General features: G+C 39.3%; 1 protein-coding gene across 6 annotated transcripts in view; it reads right to left on the bottom strand.

The window, feature by feature from the left end:
• Positions 1 to 17,573, bottom strand: part of LOC105383806 (homeodomain-interacting protein kinase 2) — an 85,264-nt gene that overhangs the window by 5,704 nt on the left and 61,987 nt on the right. For 5 of the 6 annotated variants that reach the window (XM_048625361.1, XM_048625362.1, XM_048625360.1 and 2 more), the window contains exons 5-16: positions 12,089 to 12,158; positions 11,263 to 11,398; positions 8,364 to 8,582; positions 7,376 to 7,530; positions 6,776 to 6,952; positions 6,177 to 6,330; positions 5,206 to 5,307; positions 4,596 to 4,706; positions 3,949 to 4,077; positions 2,538 to 2,657; positions 2,000 to 2,089; positions 1,511 to 1,608 (exon numbers count right to left, since the gene is read on the bottom strand). In XM_048625361.1, the coding sequence (XP_048481318.1) occupies positions 1,511 to 1,608; positions 2,000 to 2,089; positions 2,538 to 2,657; positions 3,949 to 4,077; positions 4,596 to 4,706; positions 5,206 to 5,307; positions 6,177 to 6,330; positions 6,776 to 6,952; positions 7,376 to 7,530; positions 8,364 to 8,582; positions 11,263 to 11,398; positions 12,089 to 12,158 (1,561 nt within the window). Of the gene's footprint in view, positions 1 to 1,510; positions 1,609 to 1,999; positions 2,090 to 2,537; positions 2,658 to 3,948; positions 4,078 to 4,595; positions 4,707 to 5,205; positions 5,308 to 5,783; positions 5,826 to 6,176; positions 6,331 to 6,775; positions 6,953 to 7,375; positions 7,531 to 8,363; positions 8,583 to 11,262; positions 11,399 to 12,088; positions 12,159 to 17,573 lie in introns of all 6 variants that reach the window. The other variant, XM_048625358.1, reaches the window with a different exon arrangement.

Consider the following 17,573-nt stretch of genomic DNA (forward strand, 5'->3'; position numbering starts at 1 on the left):
GCGGCTGGTGCCTCAGATACCCGGTGGTGCACTTTATGGGTTTAGTAAATTTTGCATGAAAAATAGATTATTACAATTAGAAGTGAAAAAAAATATAAGTATATTATACCTTATTCCTTTTTTGACGCGAAATTGCTTCTTTGCCGAAACGAAAACAACACACGGAAAGCAAAATAAAGCATTTAGTCTCTCACATCCACATAACAATTTCTTTTTATTGCACATTTCACTTTTGAAAATTCAGGTATAAGTACTTATAAGTTTTATTTTCTGTTTTATTTGCACTCCTGTTTTAAGATGAGAAAAGGCCGAGGCGGCCCAGCAGATTTAATGTCCAGTCTATTTTGAAATGTCCTAAATATTGCCTTTTATGAAGTCAATATTGTATTTTGCACTTATTTTCACTCACACACACATACACACTCACGAAATCTTTACTACTTTCTTAGTTAATAAGTAATTAGAGTAACAAATAAATTAATTACGTATTCGCGCGCGAATGACATGACAAGTGTAGTGTATCGTTCGTAGGTCACCGCCACTGCACCGGTCAAGGCCGCCGCCCGCGCCTCCCGATTCCCGTGGCGTCATTCGTATTCTTTCGGCAATGTCCGGTCGCGTGCGGCGCACGAATTTATCCTAGAACTGCATACAGTTTGTACTGAGCATCTTCCGTCTCACGCGCCGGGCGATTTCCATCCTGTTTCATACTAATGTAGGAGCTCGCTCCGTGCGACAATCCGAGCGCACGAGGCCGGTTTTGTTCAAGCAAAAATAAGATCTAATTCTTTCGCAGTAGAAATCAAAATAGGCCGGCTCGGTTTATTTTAACTCGTAACGATAATCAGATTTATGTACCTAATTTCTGTTTAGGGTAGGTATTACGGTTGTTATATTGGTATTTTTTGTGAAGTTTTTTTAGACGTACCTAGTATGGTATAGGAAGAAGGAAGGTACATATTTAGAAGGTTTTTAAATGGTAGTGCGTTGCACGGGCGCACTTGAGGTGCAGCCGCCACTGCTAGAGATGGGCCGAAATTCGGTAGACGTTCGGTTCAACCGAACTTCGGCAGGTTTAACCGAACTTCGATATTCGGCCGAAATTCGGTTTAAATGCCGAACATTCGGCACACCTATTTTTACAATTTTGTATGAAATACAGTGTGGAATTTTGTCAGCGACGTATTTCTTTTCTATGTATGTATATGTATCTACACCTCCACAGATAAAATATAATAGAATGGTAATGTTAAATATACTGACATGATTAACAAACTAAAATTTATAGAACAGTTGTATTTGTTTCTTCGGGATCTCATCGACAATTGATAAAGTAGTTCAGTATTTAGTACATTTACTGAGGAAGTTCTACTCTATATAATAACATTACAAAAGCATCAAATTGACCGAATGTTCGGCCGAATTTCGGCCGAACTTTTAACTTTTACCGAATGTTCGGCCGAAGCCGAACTTCGGTTCAAACCACATTCGGCCCATCACTAATATTTACCTCTTATGTGCAGCATGATGGTGGTGGTGGTGCAGCTCCCACACGTCTGGTTCCAGTGTCGCGCCTTCGACGAGTAGGGGCGCTCGCCATTCACCGACCTGAGGGGGGACAAAATATATTAATAAGTGCAAATATAATAATATTTACAGTTTAATTCCATAAGTATTCAGAAAGCGGAGGGACCCATGGAGTTATTCTGAACAACTTTTGCTCTCCTCCTTTTGAAACTTCGTGTAAAATTTCGCTGTTATTAGACCCATTCTTTATTCGACGTAGAAATTTACAGGTTATTTGTCGAAACATTAGTTATTATTAGAAGAAACGGCGAAACAAACATCTCGAGCTACTTCTCTTGTAGATAGAAGTTTTTTAGTCAAAGAAACGGCGAAAGAAACATCTCGAGCTGCTTCTCTTATAGCTAGATAAGCGTTTTAGTCTCGTGGCTTTATACCATGGTATATAATATTACGTAATATTAATATTACTGACCTCTCCGACGCCCGTGACGCCGCTAACCCCGTGAGCGCCGTGTTGATGGTGCGCGGCCGCCGCCGCCGCCGCTGCCGCCAGCTGTTGTACCTGCGAATGTAAACAAACAGTTATTACACAATCTTTCTTGCGCTAAGATTAAAGGAGCCAGATTTATGTATGTATGTAGGCATAGAAAACTGGAACCCCGACCGACCGATAATTACCTGAACACATAGACTGTCGCTTATGGTGATTAGGTACAAATTACAACGAAGTCTCCGACTGAATGGCTCACCTTTTGGCGAAGTACTCTCTAGGGCATTTATAAGTTTAAGTCATTTATTCTTATGGTCACTGCACATATAACCGTAACGTAAAGGTGTTCGCGAACTCGCGTTCTACTGGATGACAGAAGAAAAAAGAGGCGACCCCTTTACGTTAACGTTACGGTTATATGTGCAGTTTACAGTTGCGCGGCGTCGTCTACAAATACATTTTGTCTGTTTGCGTATTGACAATATTCTAATATTACTTATTCCCCTGTAGCATATGTTACCTGGTAGGCGGGCTGGCACAGTATGGAGGACACGAACTGGTGCGGGAAGGGCTCGGCCGCTCGGGTCGCGTACTGCCGCGCGCCGCCCACCGCCACGCGCCCGCCCCCGTACAGCTGGTACTGTGGGCGGAAAAATAATTAGTTAGTGGGTTATAAAGAATCAGGTGGCACGGTCATGTGCAGAGAAACCTAACCCCCCTCTCATAGTAACAATGCTTGTGAGAGTGGTCAGATTTCTCTGCCTTATATTTGTACAATTATTAGGTTATATATCTAATCTTTACATGACACTTATACAAATCTAGACTTATACAAATCTAGACATAAAAACATGCGCCGAACATCTTCTCCCTTGCCTTTTCCTTATTTCAGCTTTGTGCGTCATGTCACGTCATTTTAATGGTGATGGGATGACGACGCCTGGGAGATCACTGAATACGACGAAAAACTAAGTATCCGAGCTCTATTGCGCGAGCCACGCCTTTATCTCATTGTTTTTAATTTTTCGTCAGTATAGAGTAGTGTTGCCACGAATAGTGAATTGGCCGAATACCGAATACCGAATATTCGGCGACGCTGCCGGCCGAAGCGCCGAATATTCGGCCGCCGAATATTCGGCGCTACAACCTGCTTTTTTTGTTCCTGGAACTGCTTTGAAGAAGTCGCTACTGAGAGAAATGCTAATTATTAGGAGGCAGAATGCTGTGGCAAACGAGTTGAATTTTTATTTGATAATAGTTCGCCTAGATCGGATGGCCGATCCTTACAAGTGGTGGTCAGCAAACATAAAACAATACCCGAACCTTTTGAAATTTGCAAAAACTTATCTTTCTTCACCTGGAAGTAGCGTTTATAGTGAGAGGTTATTTTCTGAGGATGGTTACAATGAAAAGCGCAATCGTGGGCTACCAAAAAATGCTGAAATGCTCGTTTTTATCCAGCACAACTTACTACTGATTAATTTTAAGTAATAAAATGTTGTGATTTGGAAATAAATACAAAATTTTGATTAAAGAACAAGTCATTTTTTATATGATTTACTATTCGGTATTCGGCCCGAATAGTACGCACTATTCGGCCGAATACCGAATACTGAAAAAAACTGGCCGAATAGGCCGAATACCGAATAGTTGCCGAATATTCGTGGCATCTCTAGTATAGAGTAACCGTCCTGAGTCGCGCGCTGCTACATTTCCGTGCTACGGATCGATCATTGACATCGTCATGCCTAACGATAGCGGACCAGGCCCTGTAGCACGGCCCGCCATTAAGACGTGACAAAGTTCTGCGCAATGTGAGTGAGCGCGATGCAAAACTCTTGTCACGTCTTAAATGCGCCCCGTACTAGCCCTTCAGCTCAAACTAGAAGATACTTTCTTATCATCAATGGCCAAGTTTCACTGCTACGTACCAGGTTGTCATAGGGCTGCGAGTGTCGCGGCTGGTTGAGCGACAACGCGAGGTGCGGGGGCGGCGCGGCGGCCAGCCCGCCCGCGTACTCGGCCCCTACCGCCGCCGCCGAGCCGGAGCGACGGCATACCTGGGGGTAGGAAGGTAGAATTAGAGAATGTTTGTGAGGTGTTTATGGTCAATTAAGGATTATGGCGAATCTTCCGACAAGCCCCGAGCCACCTATGAGTGTGGATCTGATAAGCAGATTCTTCAAACCATCACGTCTTTCTCCAAATCATCTGATCCAGTACATAGGCTCTTTCAAGGCTTCTTAATGCGTGCAATCAGAAGTTTTTTTAATTAGTAGTACAGTCAAAATTACTGGTACGGAAACTACGGAATGAGCAACCCCAAATGACGTATAATATTATCTATCTATCTCTGAACTAAACCTGGGATAGAAATTTCTGAAGATAGAAGTTTTGTTTTTTTATTGTATTTTTTTCTGTATTTTGTTGGTGTTTTGTATCATTTTCCGTTTAATTTACCGCCAGTGGGTCAAATAAGTGTTTCTTTCTTTCTTTCTCCTTATCCTTGTCCATGTCATCTCTAATCCAGCTCTAGTGCTTGCTGCCGACACTACAACTAGTTTAATCCAGTACTAACCTCCATCATCTGCACGGAAGCCTTGACGTTGTTGCAGTGCGCGTAGTCCACTAGATGTGCTAGGGTCACGAACGCGTGGTTCAGAGCCTCGCCCGGCGTTATTCGTCTTTCCTGCAAGTGTGTGAATAAACAAATATTAAATTTATGTAAAGATGGGGGCCTAATAGAGACGAACGAAGAGCTGTTGGCAGACCACCTGCTAGATGTTCCGATGACATCTGCAGGGGAAGCAGTGGACCAGAGCAGCACCGAACTGGAAGAATTGGCGTACAAAAAAGGAGGCCTCAACAGTGGACGATAGAAGGATGATGATGGTGATGTGAAGACTTTGGCCATAGTCTTAAAACCAATAACTATCGGCACTTGGCCCGGTTGCGATTGCGGCATTTTTATGTAGATGTACGTGTACACAGCAATTCGCGTTTTACACATTGTTAAGCATGTGCTGTTAGGGAGGTTATCAACGTCGATAAAGATGCCATGCAACCCCGTCTATTCTGATCTGAGATGACAATTAACTCGACAAAAAAACATGGAGGATGTTTTAATAATTACTTATCATTCATAGATCTAGTACATTATGTAAGTGATTAGTAATATGTATACATACCTGGTCCATGGTAAGCATTCGCTTGAGTAAGTCAATGAATTCTCTTCTGTCCGCTTTCTCAGCCAACAGTTGGCCTCCTTCAAGATCCGTCGGGACATTCACCTGGAAACAACATATTTATTTTCATGAATTCATGTTGAGAAAACAAACGTGTAACAAATTACAGAAACGATTAACTAGTGCGACTAAACACAAACATTGACAATGAAATGTAATATTATTATCTCTCTTCGTAGTACGTCTACAGGATTTTACAATTACTTAAAACGAAAAAAGTTCATGTTTTCTCGCATATAAAGTGGCGCCTCTAGTGGACACTATCATGACACTTTTTACAACTTTTATAAACGGTACTAACCCAAAAACTACACGTAAAACAGCGCTGTTAAATATATTTTAGGGCGAACGCTTACGTTGCGTCGCTATCGCGCCCTATTTGCTTTCTAACCAAAGTAAGCGGCCTAACTTGCTAATTATCGTTACAAGTTTGCGTCGCGTCCCCATCTGACTGGACATTAGGGTCCTGACAGGAGGACTTGTTATTGTGATAGAAGGTGTGAGTGGTCTAACTACATTACCTGTCCGATGTCGTCGAGACAGTTGAAGATGTACTTCCTTGCCTCCTGAACCTGGCGTCTTCAGCCTCCAGAACGGAAGGTGCATCCGATTGTGGACGTTAGAGATAGTGAAGTAGCTTGCTTACTTGACCAATCCCGGTCTATATCTCGTCCGTTCGTTTGTGGACGTTTAACACAGTGATATAGATTGTTTCCCTGGTGTCTCCCTGTTTCCCTTGATGCCGTTCACAAGCGATTATGGCTTTTATAGATACACAACCCATTTTCTAAACTACTTGACATAATTATAGTGACCTGTAGCTCTCGACGACTCGGTCATAAACTACAGGCACTATATACCTTTATACCTTCAGTCAGCCAAACTTTAACAGATGTTGCAGGAAGCTTGCTTACCTGTCCGATGTCATCCAGACAGTTGAAGATGTACTTCCTCGCCTCCTTGCTCTTGATGCCGGTCTCCGCCTCGTGCTCCTCGGGCGTCTTCAGCCGCCAGAACGGGTACGTGCTGTCCACGTCGCGGTAGAAGAACTTGGCCGTTTTTGATGCACTGGAAATAGAAAACATATTATTGTTTTATGGTATTATGTGTACTTCTTTCACGCCTTAGACTTAACGCAAATTCAACTGCAATTTACAGTTGAATTGCAGTCCGTTGCAATGTGTCTGTCAAATTCAAGTGAATTTATTTCAATGTCTGGGTATCTGTATGTGGTAGCGTAGCTCCGAAAAGGCTGAATCGATTTTCGTTTTGGTTTTTTAGTTGCATAGGTAATGAGATTCCGAGTGTTATTATCGTTTTATCGAAATCGGCTTAGCCGTTTATAAGTTATGCGACTTAGGGCTTTACCATAAAAGCTTACACCGTTATAACAGATATTTAGGACTGTTAAACGCCTTATGAATCTGTCAAAATACGTATTAGACACTAGTTTAACAAGGTTTTATTTCATGTCGCTAGTTTTGAACGTTATGCGACACCCTGTACCACGCACCTGTTGAGCATGTGCTCGGTGGGCAGGCCCTGCGTCTGCGAGATGTATCTGATCTGGTCGTACTCCGAGGAGCCAGGGTAGAGGGGCCAGCCCAGGAACAGCTCGGCCACCACGCAGCCCAGGGACCACATGTCGATCGCTTCGCAGAAGGCCAGGCCGAGGATTATTTCTGGTGCTCTGTGGAGGTGGAGAAGGTTTTTGTTAAGATGATGGGGATATAGTTTTATAACCACAAAATAATACTAAAGTATGAACACGCTAGCGGATTAGGTATAGATTAGCACAAGTGTTTATTAGTATTGTGTCATATGTAGGTATAAACATTGCTGTTCATTTCATGACGGTCAATATTGCCACGTTTGGGACATCCCACAAAATCACAAAAAAAGGTGTTCACTCAGCTTACAAAATAGCTTATAACAGTCTTTACAATGTTGCATTGCTTATGAGTATTCAATTAATCCAACGGAAATTTGGCATGAATACATGGACAGACTTATGTCTACATTTTTTTAGCCTCAGTTGAAAATAAAGGTGTTATAAGTTATAAAGTACAAACCCAATTGAAAATAAAGGTGTTATAAGTTATAAGGTACGAACCTGTAATATCTGCTCTGCAAATACGTATTACACACTGCCTTGCTAACGTGCGAGGCGCTGCCGAAGTCGATGACCTTCACGCGGTACGGCTGGCGCGCTGGCTCGACCAGCATGATGTTCTCCGGCTTTAGGTCCGCGTGGATCAGGCCTAGTTGCTGTGGGGGGAGAGGGGGGTTGGTTAAATAGGTGGTGATTAGGTATAATGGTGGCTAGAGATTTTGGGTTTGAGGTCATTATGCACAGCAAACGAATATAAATAATATTTAGTTCAAATATGCTGCCACCATTGATTGTGAGTGAACGAAAGACTGTCATCTTGTGAATGACATCCAGACCTTTAATTCAGTTTAGGTAGGGCTTGAATAGGCAATAGGCAAACCGAATGAATGTCTCCAAAAACGAATGAACATGCTAAAGGTAGCTTTTATCTTCCGTAAATCTCCCTTACGGGAGATAAGAGCCCAATGTTGATTGATTATGGTGAGTGAATGAATCGCCGCCATCTTGGAGACCGAATGAATGATTTGTATAGTGAACGAACGTCTATTTACCTTCAGTTTAAGCAGCGCCGTCAACACCTGCTGCAGTATCGGCCGTATGTACTTCAGCGGCAGCGGCGAGAACTTGTTCTGCTTGAGGAAGTCGTACAGGTTCTGCTCCAGCATCTCGAACACGAGGCACGTGTGCGAGCGAGACAGCCGCACGAGGCGAGAGTGCGAGCGAGACAACTAGACGCACCAAGAGTCGATGGAGTAGGGAGGATGCTGAATGTTGAGATAGCGCTTTAATCTTCCGTATTGGAGTAAAGAGCGCTCTTATCTTCCGTATTCGGGTAAAGAGCGCAGCGTGGATTGACATTGGTGAGTGAATGAATCGCCACCATCTTGGATAACGAATTAATGCCTCAAAAAGTTCACAAATGGCCTATATAAAAGCACGACTATTTGTCTCAAACACTGAACGATCGAACGAAAACACGTCTATTTACCTTCAGTTTAAGCAGCGCAGTCAACACCTGCTGCAGTATCGGCCGTATGTACTTCAGCGGCAGCGGGGAGAACTTGTTCTGCTTGAGGAAGTCGTACAGGTTCTGCTCCAGCATCTCGAACACGAGGCAGGTGTGGGATCGGTGCTGGAAACACTCGTACGCTCGGACGAAGTTGAACTCGTCCGCCGACTCTTGCGAGAGGCGCGAGAGGATCGACACCTGTGGAGAAGGTGACGGGTAATGAGGGATAGCATAAAACGTGGCATGAAATGACCTTTGTTTGTGTCGGTATTTGTAAATTATTTGGCAAAAATCACTTTCTTGAACCTCGCCACCCTAAGCCTATATAAGCAGCTACAGACGCTGACCGACTCTATTTCTGTTACACGATATTCAATATGGCGGACGTATACCTTCTAAAATAATATAAATTTATTTTAAGAAAATTAACGCTGATTAAACGAATACCTTTCTACAAAGCGTTAAACTCTGTTTCACTATTTTGTCCTAAATGATCCCCAAAAACCAACATTTTGCCTATTAAGTTTAGGGTTCCGTGCTCCACAAACTAGGATTCCTTGTGCTATTTGTATCTCTGTGGCATCTTTCGGGTTTTAGGGTGTTTTGCCTCTAGAAAGTTAAAAGAAAGATTTGAAATCAATGACAAGTTTCATTGTGACAACTAGTGTACTCGTAGCTTATCAGTATAGAGGATTGTTATTGTTGATGGTTATTTATCTTTCTCTGAAACCTGTACTAATTGACTTGAAATAATATAATCAGTGAAACAAAACTAAACCTTCCTGCATTAACTACATGATTGAAATCCAATAAAAACACTTAGCAAAGAAACTCCACGTTCCAACATCAATGAAAATCAAAGCAACGCCTTTAAGTAGGACAGTGATCCCGAATTATCTTTTCAATTAAACTGTTATCTTTCACGCCACATTATTGTGAGTGAAATAAGTGAGAGCCATCCGATATGTTGAGAGACTTGAGAGACTGACAGCGCCACGGGTGCCGGCCAAATGTAAACAAAAATAACTGGACAAGGGCCAAGTCTTCTAGAGATGAACTAAGAAAAACAACATGGCTCTTTTTGAGTGTGTTTGTTGTCTGGAGATAATTAATTGAGGTTGTATTTTTGTAGGCAGACAGGTAGGTATTTTGTTCAAATCTACGTAGCTACTCAGACAAGGGCTTGGCTGCAAAAACAGAAGAAAAACATAAAACTTATGAAAATAGGCGAATATAAATAATTGCGATATTAAGCTGGAAATAACCAACAGCTTTAGAATCACTCAAGAAATTGGGCTACCCAGATTATAGTCTCTTACTAAATCATTTCGGGAAAAGTCCTCGTCATTTCATACTAATCTAGTTGCCAAGCTCCAAAACACCCGCATTGCTGAGAGCTTCCGAGAATCGAGACAGAGATAAATATACACTCGGCGTATAATTCATATACTACTACAAGTATTTAATACGTACAATTTATGTTTAAATAACTGTCGCCCGTCTCATTCATTCATCGAAGATGTCATTTCTGCTGCACAGACGTGTAATTAAGCGATGTAGTACGATCTGTGTAACTTGTTTCATATCAAAAGGTGTTCCCGTGAAATCCCGTGGGAATTTGAACACACAGACAAAAATGGTTATGTAAATCTAGCCGTGATACCCCTAACAATATATGTAACATTATTTTACCAATTGAAAACATTACTACTTATAGATAAGTTCCAAGCCGTGATTGTCTGTAGTTTTGTGGCTTTATTGATCACAGTTTTTTTTCAGTATCAAGGAAATTCTTACGGAAAAGAGACATCAGCGAGATTTATTGATGTCTATAACATACTCGTACCAATTTCCAAGGTCCATCGTCATTATTTCAAACCAACAAACACATAACAGTGGATGAGTAGACGGTGAGTCACTCAGGAATCTCGGGATAACACCGTTTTGGGGATAAACAATAGTTAAACATTATACCTACTAGATTGAAAAACCATACCTATTTATACTAGTTTAAAAACTTAATAAAACAGCTTTTAATACCTAGATTGGTATTCATTTCCGTGAACTTGTTACATTGCATTCTTTGTTCTAGTGACATTGAAATCTAGACCGGAACTTTATTTCGGGTGCTTTGCCAATGAATGCAGCTAGCCTCGATCGCAAGTTGAAGTAAGCGGACCTAGTGTTATGACTATCTGTAGATATACCTACTTGCAATGCCCTACTAAGATAGCGGCTACTGAGAGTGAGAGATAGTTCTAACAGGATCAAGAGTATTCAAGAGCTCTTTGTGATAGAACAATTTGTATGATATGACGACCGAATGGCGTAGTGGTTAGTGACCTGACTACTGAGCCGATGGTCCCGGGTTCGATTCCCGGCTGGGGCAGATATTTGTTTAAAGACAGATATTTGTACTCGGGTCTTGGGTGTTGATATTTATATTTAGTATCTATCTATCTATGTATTTGTGTAGATATATCAGCTGTCCGACACCCATAACACAGGTTCTGCCTAGCTTGGGGTCGGATGGCCGTGTGTGAGATGTCCCCACATATTTATTTATTTATTTATTTTTATAGAATTTTAGTCAATACTTTATGGCTGAAAAATGCCATAATCGTTTTTCACAATAGTATTCGTATAGCTGTATATTAGATAGGAGCTTCCTAATCCGACAGTGGATTAACCAATCAACATCGCATAAATGACCTGTCAGAATTAACGCGATAAAAGATAACAGGATATAATCAATCACATATACGGATATCATAGATTTTGCAAGTGCAATAAAACATCAACAAGAAAATTGAATCATTCAACCAATTGCTGTTTGTATTTTCCAGCAAAAGGTCTCTCACTCAGCACGTGGTCATACCTCGATCTGTCCCTGGCGCGCATAGCTGGGGTGGTTCTTGAGGATCTTGATGGCGACTATCTCGTTGGTGCCCTTCTTCCAGCACTTCACCACCTGCCCGAAGGTGCCCCGCCCGAGGAACTCCAGCACCTCGTACCTATGGGATAAGGTTTAGATTACAGTAACAGTTTACGTAGCGTGCTATATGACGTGCTACGCGTATTTATAGACCTGGAGGTATTTATAGACGTAGCTTTGAAACGGATTCGTATAGAATTTTTGGGTTTAACTCGAACGAACTAAAATAGTAACTTTGATGCACATCGTGGGTTAAGTTGCTGGACATAGGCTTTAGTAATTTAGTAGTGACCTTTAAAATTAAAGGTAAAACTCAAATTGATGAAGTATTGAAGTAAAATAACTTTATATAGGTACTTGACCTTTTCGTCAACAGAAGCGGCGGGGAGGCAATCTAATAAAGCTAATCACATTTATTGGTAAACAAATCTACGAAATGAGTTTCTTGTCCTAAATAATCTCTTCTTGGAATCCTACTTCAAGGACTTTGTTTTTGGTCCCTTCAATATTGGAAATAATCAGAAAATTATACTTTAAATAGAAAACAAAATAAAATTATAATTTAATCCTCTATAAAAGCTAACTAGTTAAATTTCGTCTCGTACTACTTATATGCCAATACACTTAGGTACCTACTTTAATCACAAAATAAATCAATGTAGCAAAACACCATAGCCTGGATTCGATCCTACGGCCGCTATCAAACTAAGCGGTGCGTTCCCCGATCAGCCACCATCCGTACATAGAATACTCTTGAAATTTCTCTTACCTATTGGACGAGGAGTAGAGCACCTCGTGCTGCACCAGCTGGTAGTCTCCATCGCCGCCGCAGCCCGAGCCTGGGGGGAAGAAGAGAATGACGTTAGAGGAACTTTCATGAGGTATTCATAGTCATTTACAGTACGGAAGAAGCGCTTCATAAGTAGCTATCTGTCTGTTTTTTAATCTTAGATACTAAATTTACAGATTCTGTACGGTTCATCAACAGTAGATTGTCCCGCCAATAGAACGATACGTCACGTAATCGCGGGACAATCGACTGTTGATGAACGGTTCAGAATCTGTCAATATAGTATCTGAGATTAAACTTAACAAACCGTCAATGGATCAGTAAATAGGATGTTTGTGAGTACAAGATGAGTGTATTACTTTTTAAGCTGACTGTACCATCGGGTCAATCTATTATCAGATATAGATAATAAAACAATATCGGTGACTGAAAAATTGTAACTATAAAAAAAATATGCATCCTTGTCATCACACCACAAGATGATACAGTACAATAACAGTGAATACAATCATGGTTTGTCCTCTTGTAAACCAAAACTATCAAATCTTTATAAAATCATGATATGCGTGAGATAATATTGTTTAATTAATTTATAAATACATTATATAGTTTAAGTTATCAAGAGCATACATTATAAATCTATTATATTAACCCTATCCACACCCATGCAGGATTATTTATAACACTGACTAAAAAATATATCGTCAAGTTTACTACAGCAATACAAGCATTTTAGGTTTACACATTTGTACATTCTCAGAAGGCAGGCATCTTATATTATTACAAAAAGTTGATAAATAAGAAGGAACATATTATCTTGCATTGTGATTTGGTTAATATTTTATGTAAGTTTTAGGTAAAAATAGAGATTTAACGACACATTGTTCGCGTTTTTGCTGTAATTTGTGTTTCGCGGCGCATAACAGTCGCTTTTATGTCTAATTGCGTCGATAAAATAAGGCTATTTCTTTGTCGTCAAATAGTCGGGGAAAACATAATTATGTACCTATCTACAGGATATTGCAAAAAGGGTATACTAAACCAAGTCACCCTGTATATTTAACAAAATCTTGATAATGTTTCGAAGTCAAAATCGTGTTACCCACCATAGTAATATTCATTTATTAAATACACTACCAATACTAAAGTCCAAGTCTTATTTATAAACACTGGTTTAGTACGCAGAAAATGTACTATAACTTGTTATTCTTGTTTCGTTACTAAAGTCTTTAATATGTCATTGAATTTGTAACCAGACCCGACCAATAATGTAAATAAATATGTAAATAGCATTCGGGCCATTTAAACAAATTCAGCCTCAATAAATACATAATGGTATTGTGGGATAGGCCTGGTCTTTTACATGCCATACATTATTTTATCAAACAAAAAGTTGAGCGTATTTTTGTGTAATTTCTTGCACAGAGACCTATGTCTGGAGTGGATGACTAAGGGCTGATAATGATGACGAGGCAGATCTGTCCCAGGCCTCGCTAGATTTTAGCGTATGATGAAAGAAATACTGACACCAGAATAAATAAAATATGATTTGTATATAGGTACCTATACATAGGTAGGTACCTATTTACGCTATTTGACAATTTTACCTTTGTGAACAAAACTACAATAAGGCTTTAATTCTCGTATATTCTTGCATTGACTTATTTACTGCCACATTGCACCTAATTGCATTACAGAATAGAAGTGGAATGACATTGAAAGTTATAATATAAAAATAATAATATGTGAATACTTCTATTGGAATGGAGTTGCCATTAATTGTGTAATCCAACTCGTATGACGGCCACGTGAAGAATGTTAATTGAAAGTTTCTTACGAATTATGTTGCTACAAATATTTAGATCTTTAGGATATAAGTATTAATTTATAAAAAAAGTTTGTGCAATCATCCGAACTTGGTTTTGACGGCAAATCTGTGAAGATATTTGCTAACGATCACCTAACATTGCGCAACAAGGATCTTCTTCGCGAAACAAAGAGACTTGCTTCTGAATGCAATTACGAGTATGTCTGGGTCCGTAATTGTACAATACTGGTTCGCAAGAATGCAACATCCCCGATTTTGTCAATTTCTAAGGACAAGGATTTAAAAAAAATTACTGTATAGGCAATTCACTTCTCCTTATAATCTTTGTTTTAAATTTGTCTGTCTGTATTCGGAATTTCATTGAATCATGTTATGAGGTGTATTGTTTGATGATGAGTTTTATTGATAATGTGAATAGTCTGAGAATAGCAATTGTGAATTTAATTTTTGTAATTATATCATTGTGCATATTCGACACGAAGTTTTATAAGGTTATGATATATTATGTACAAGATGTTTTGATTCTGAGGATCCCGCTGACCCCATCAAATACATTAACTAACTGTATTTATTTGCTGTGTGTTTTGGTTTTCTTTTTAAAATGACTCTGGAACTACTGTACCAAAATGTACGCGGCCTACGTACGAAAACTCGTGAATTCAAATGTAGTATATTGAGTTCCAATTATGATTTAATATGCATTACAGAAACCTGGCTTTTGCCTGGTATTTATAACGAAGAACTTTTCGATAGTAGATATGTAGTTTACCGTACTGATAGGCCATACGAGCGGTTGTCGGTGGGCCGCGGCGGCGGCGTGCTGCTGGCGGCGCGGAGCTCGCTCCGCACGCGCGCGGCGCCGCTGCCCGACCCCCGCTCTCTACCCGACATCGAGCTCACGGGACTTGTTTTAGAGTACTCTGACATTGGTAACTGCCTTAAGAGTATACGTATTTATTGTTGTTATATACTTCAGAGTAATAAACAATTAACATCCTTAAGCAAGTATTTAGATTTTATCGAGGAACAAAGAAACTTATTTCCTGATGATGATTTTTTGTTAGTGGGTGATTTTAACATTGCACACGCGATCTGGGAACCGTCTCCAGATGGCGCTTGTAAATTAATTTTCGGTAATTTATCACCCCCCTTGGTCACAGAACTGAATCGTTTTATGAATTATACCAATTTATTACAATATAATACAATACCCAATAACAATTCCAGAATGTTAGATCTGATCTTGTCCTCTGTCAAGTGCACAGTATCTAGATGCCCTATGCCAGTAGTAAAGGAGGATGGACATCATCCATCTCTGGATATCTTAATTGATATCAATGTCAAACCCTCATTAAAATGCCCTAATAAAACTGTGAAACTATTTCACAAGGCTGATTACACTTCTGTAAGGTCCTGGCTGGCAGAAACAGACTGGCCCGACGCGTTAGCCTGTCTTGACCCGGACTCCGCCTGCACATATTTCTATAATAAGTTGTATGATGCTGTTGATCTCCACGTACCCACTAAAGTTATCAAAAAACCACACAAATACCCTACCTGGTTTAACGAATCATTAAAAAAAATTATAAAAGAAAAACTAAAATATCATAAAAAATGGAAAAAATATAAGAACTTAAATGACTATCGCACCTTCTCCTTACTTCGTGAGCGTCAAAAGGCTATGCAGAATAAATGTTACTCAGAATATATTGCCCACTGTGAAGAAAATATTAAATGTGACCCTAAATTTTTCTGGAACTTTATTAAGAATAAAAAGAGCAGCAATGGACTACCTAATAGTATGGTATATGGTGATCAATCAGCCGCCAATGTTCAAGGTATTTGTGATTTGTTTAACAATTTCTTTCAATCGGTTTATGAGAAACCTCCTCCATTGTCGATAGAACCGGACCTCACTCACATTGATTCAAAGTTAGATATATCGAAAGTCATCCTAAATGAGGATAAGGTTCTAATATATCTTAAAAACATTAATATTAACAAGGGTATGGGCCCTGATGGCATTCATCCCCTTTTTCTGGTCAACTGCGCTAGTGTTTTATACATACCTATAACTATTATATTCAATAAATCACTTTCACAAGGTATATTTCCTGCTATTTGGAAGAGGACGAACATAATTCCAATTTTTAAAACAGGTAGTAGGCATAAAGTCACTGATTATCGCCCAATTTCAAAATTATGTGTCCTTGGAAAATTGTTCGAAAAAATTATTTACGACATTATTTATCCCCTTATTCGTCCAACCATAATCAACAACCAGCACGGCTTCGTGTCTGGTCGATCAGTGGAAACTAATCTCTGCGAGTTGACCCATACTGTACTGAAGGCTATGGAGGATGGTCATCAAGTGGACGTTGTCTATACTGACTATTCCAAAGCGTTCGACAAACTATCACATTTTCATTTGTTGCGTAAACTGGAAGCAGTCGGTATACATGGGGACCTTCTACGTTGGCTCGAATCTTACCTAAGTAATAGATGTCAGGCTGTAGCTATAAATGGATTTACTTCTGCGTTTGTGCCAGTCCACTCTGGTGTACCCCAGGGCTCACATTTGGGTCCTCTGTTATTTAATATATTTGTTAACGATATATTATATTATCTACATCATTCAGATTGCTTGCTCTATGCAGATGATAAAAAGATATTTAAAATAATCAGGGAGCCTCAGGATTGTACCAATTTGCAGAGTGATCTCAATAATTTATGTGTCTTTTGCTCGGTGAACCATTTGTCTCTGAATGTCTCCAAATGCAATGTTATATCCTTTTCTCGCAAAACTAACACCACGTTTACTACTTATTATCTCAATGGCCAAAATATACAAAGGGTAGATAGTTCGGGATTTGGGTGTCATTCTGGATGAGAAGATGTCTTTTGTTCCCCACATTGAGCATATAACTAACAAGGCTTATAGTATGCTGGGCTTTGTGCTCCGATCATGTAGGGACTTCAGAAATCCAGCAACTTACAAAATTTTATTTTTTGCGTACGTAAGGAGTGTGCTGGAATTTGCCTCTGTTATTTGGAGTCCTCAGTATCACATCTATATTAATATGATTGAAAAAATTCAAAATAAATTTATTAAATATGTTAACTTTAGATTATGTGGTGATGAAAAATTTAAGCTCACTTCACTTCAAACTCGAAGAATGCACAGTGATATTATGTTCTTGCATAAGATTATTAACAATTTGTTGGATACACCTTTTCTATTGAGTAAGATTAACTTTAATTGTCCGGCTAAGTTAACTAGATCATGTTTAACGTTTTCAATACCAAATGCTAAAACGAATTATTCTCAGAATTCTTTTCTTATCAGAGCTAGTAAATTATGTAATAAAGTTTGTAAAGATTTAGATTTATTTATGCTATCAAGCAATGTTCTCAAAAATAGATTAAATAACTTACGTACTGACTGACATACCTTATTTAAAAATAGATAAAATAACTTACATACTGACTGACATACCTAATTTAAGTTATTCTTAATGTTTTTTTTTTTGTATATCGGTAGGTTAATTAAAATTAAAATATACTTATTATATATATATATATATATATGTTTTAAACTGTCTTAACTATCTAAGTTATATTATAAGTGGAAACTGT

The sequence above is a fragment of the Plutella xylostella genome, chromosome 14 (genome assembly GCF_932276165.1).
Source record: "Plutella xylostella chromosome 14, ilPluXylo3.1, whole genome shotgun sequence".
NCBI classification, from domain to species: Eukaryota; Metazoa; Arthropoda; class Insecta; order Lepidoptera; family Plutellidae; genus Plutella; species Plutella xylostella.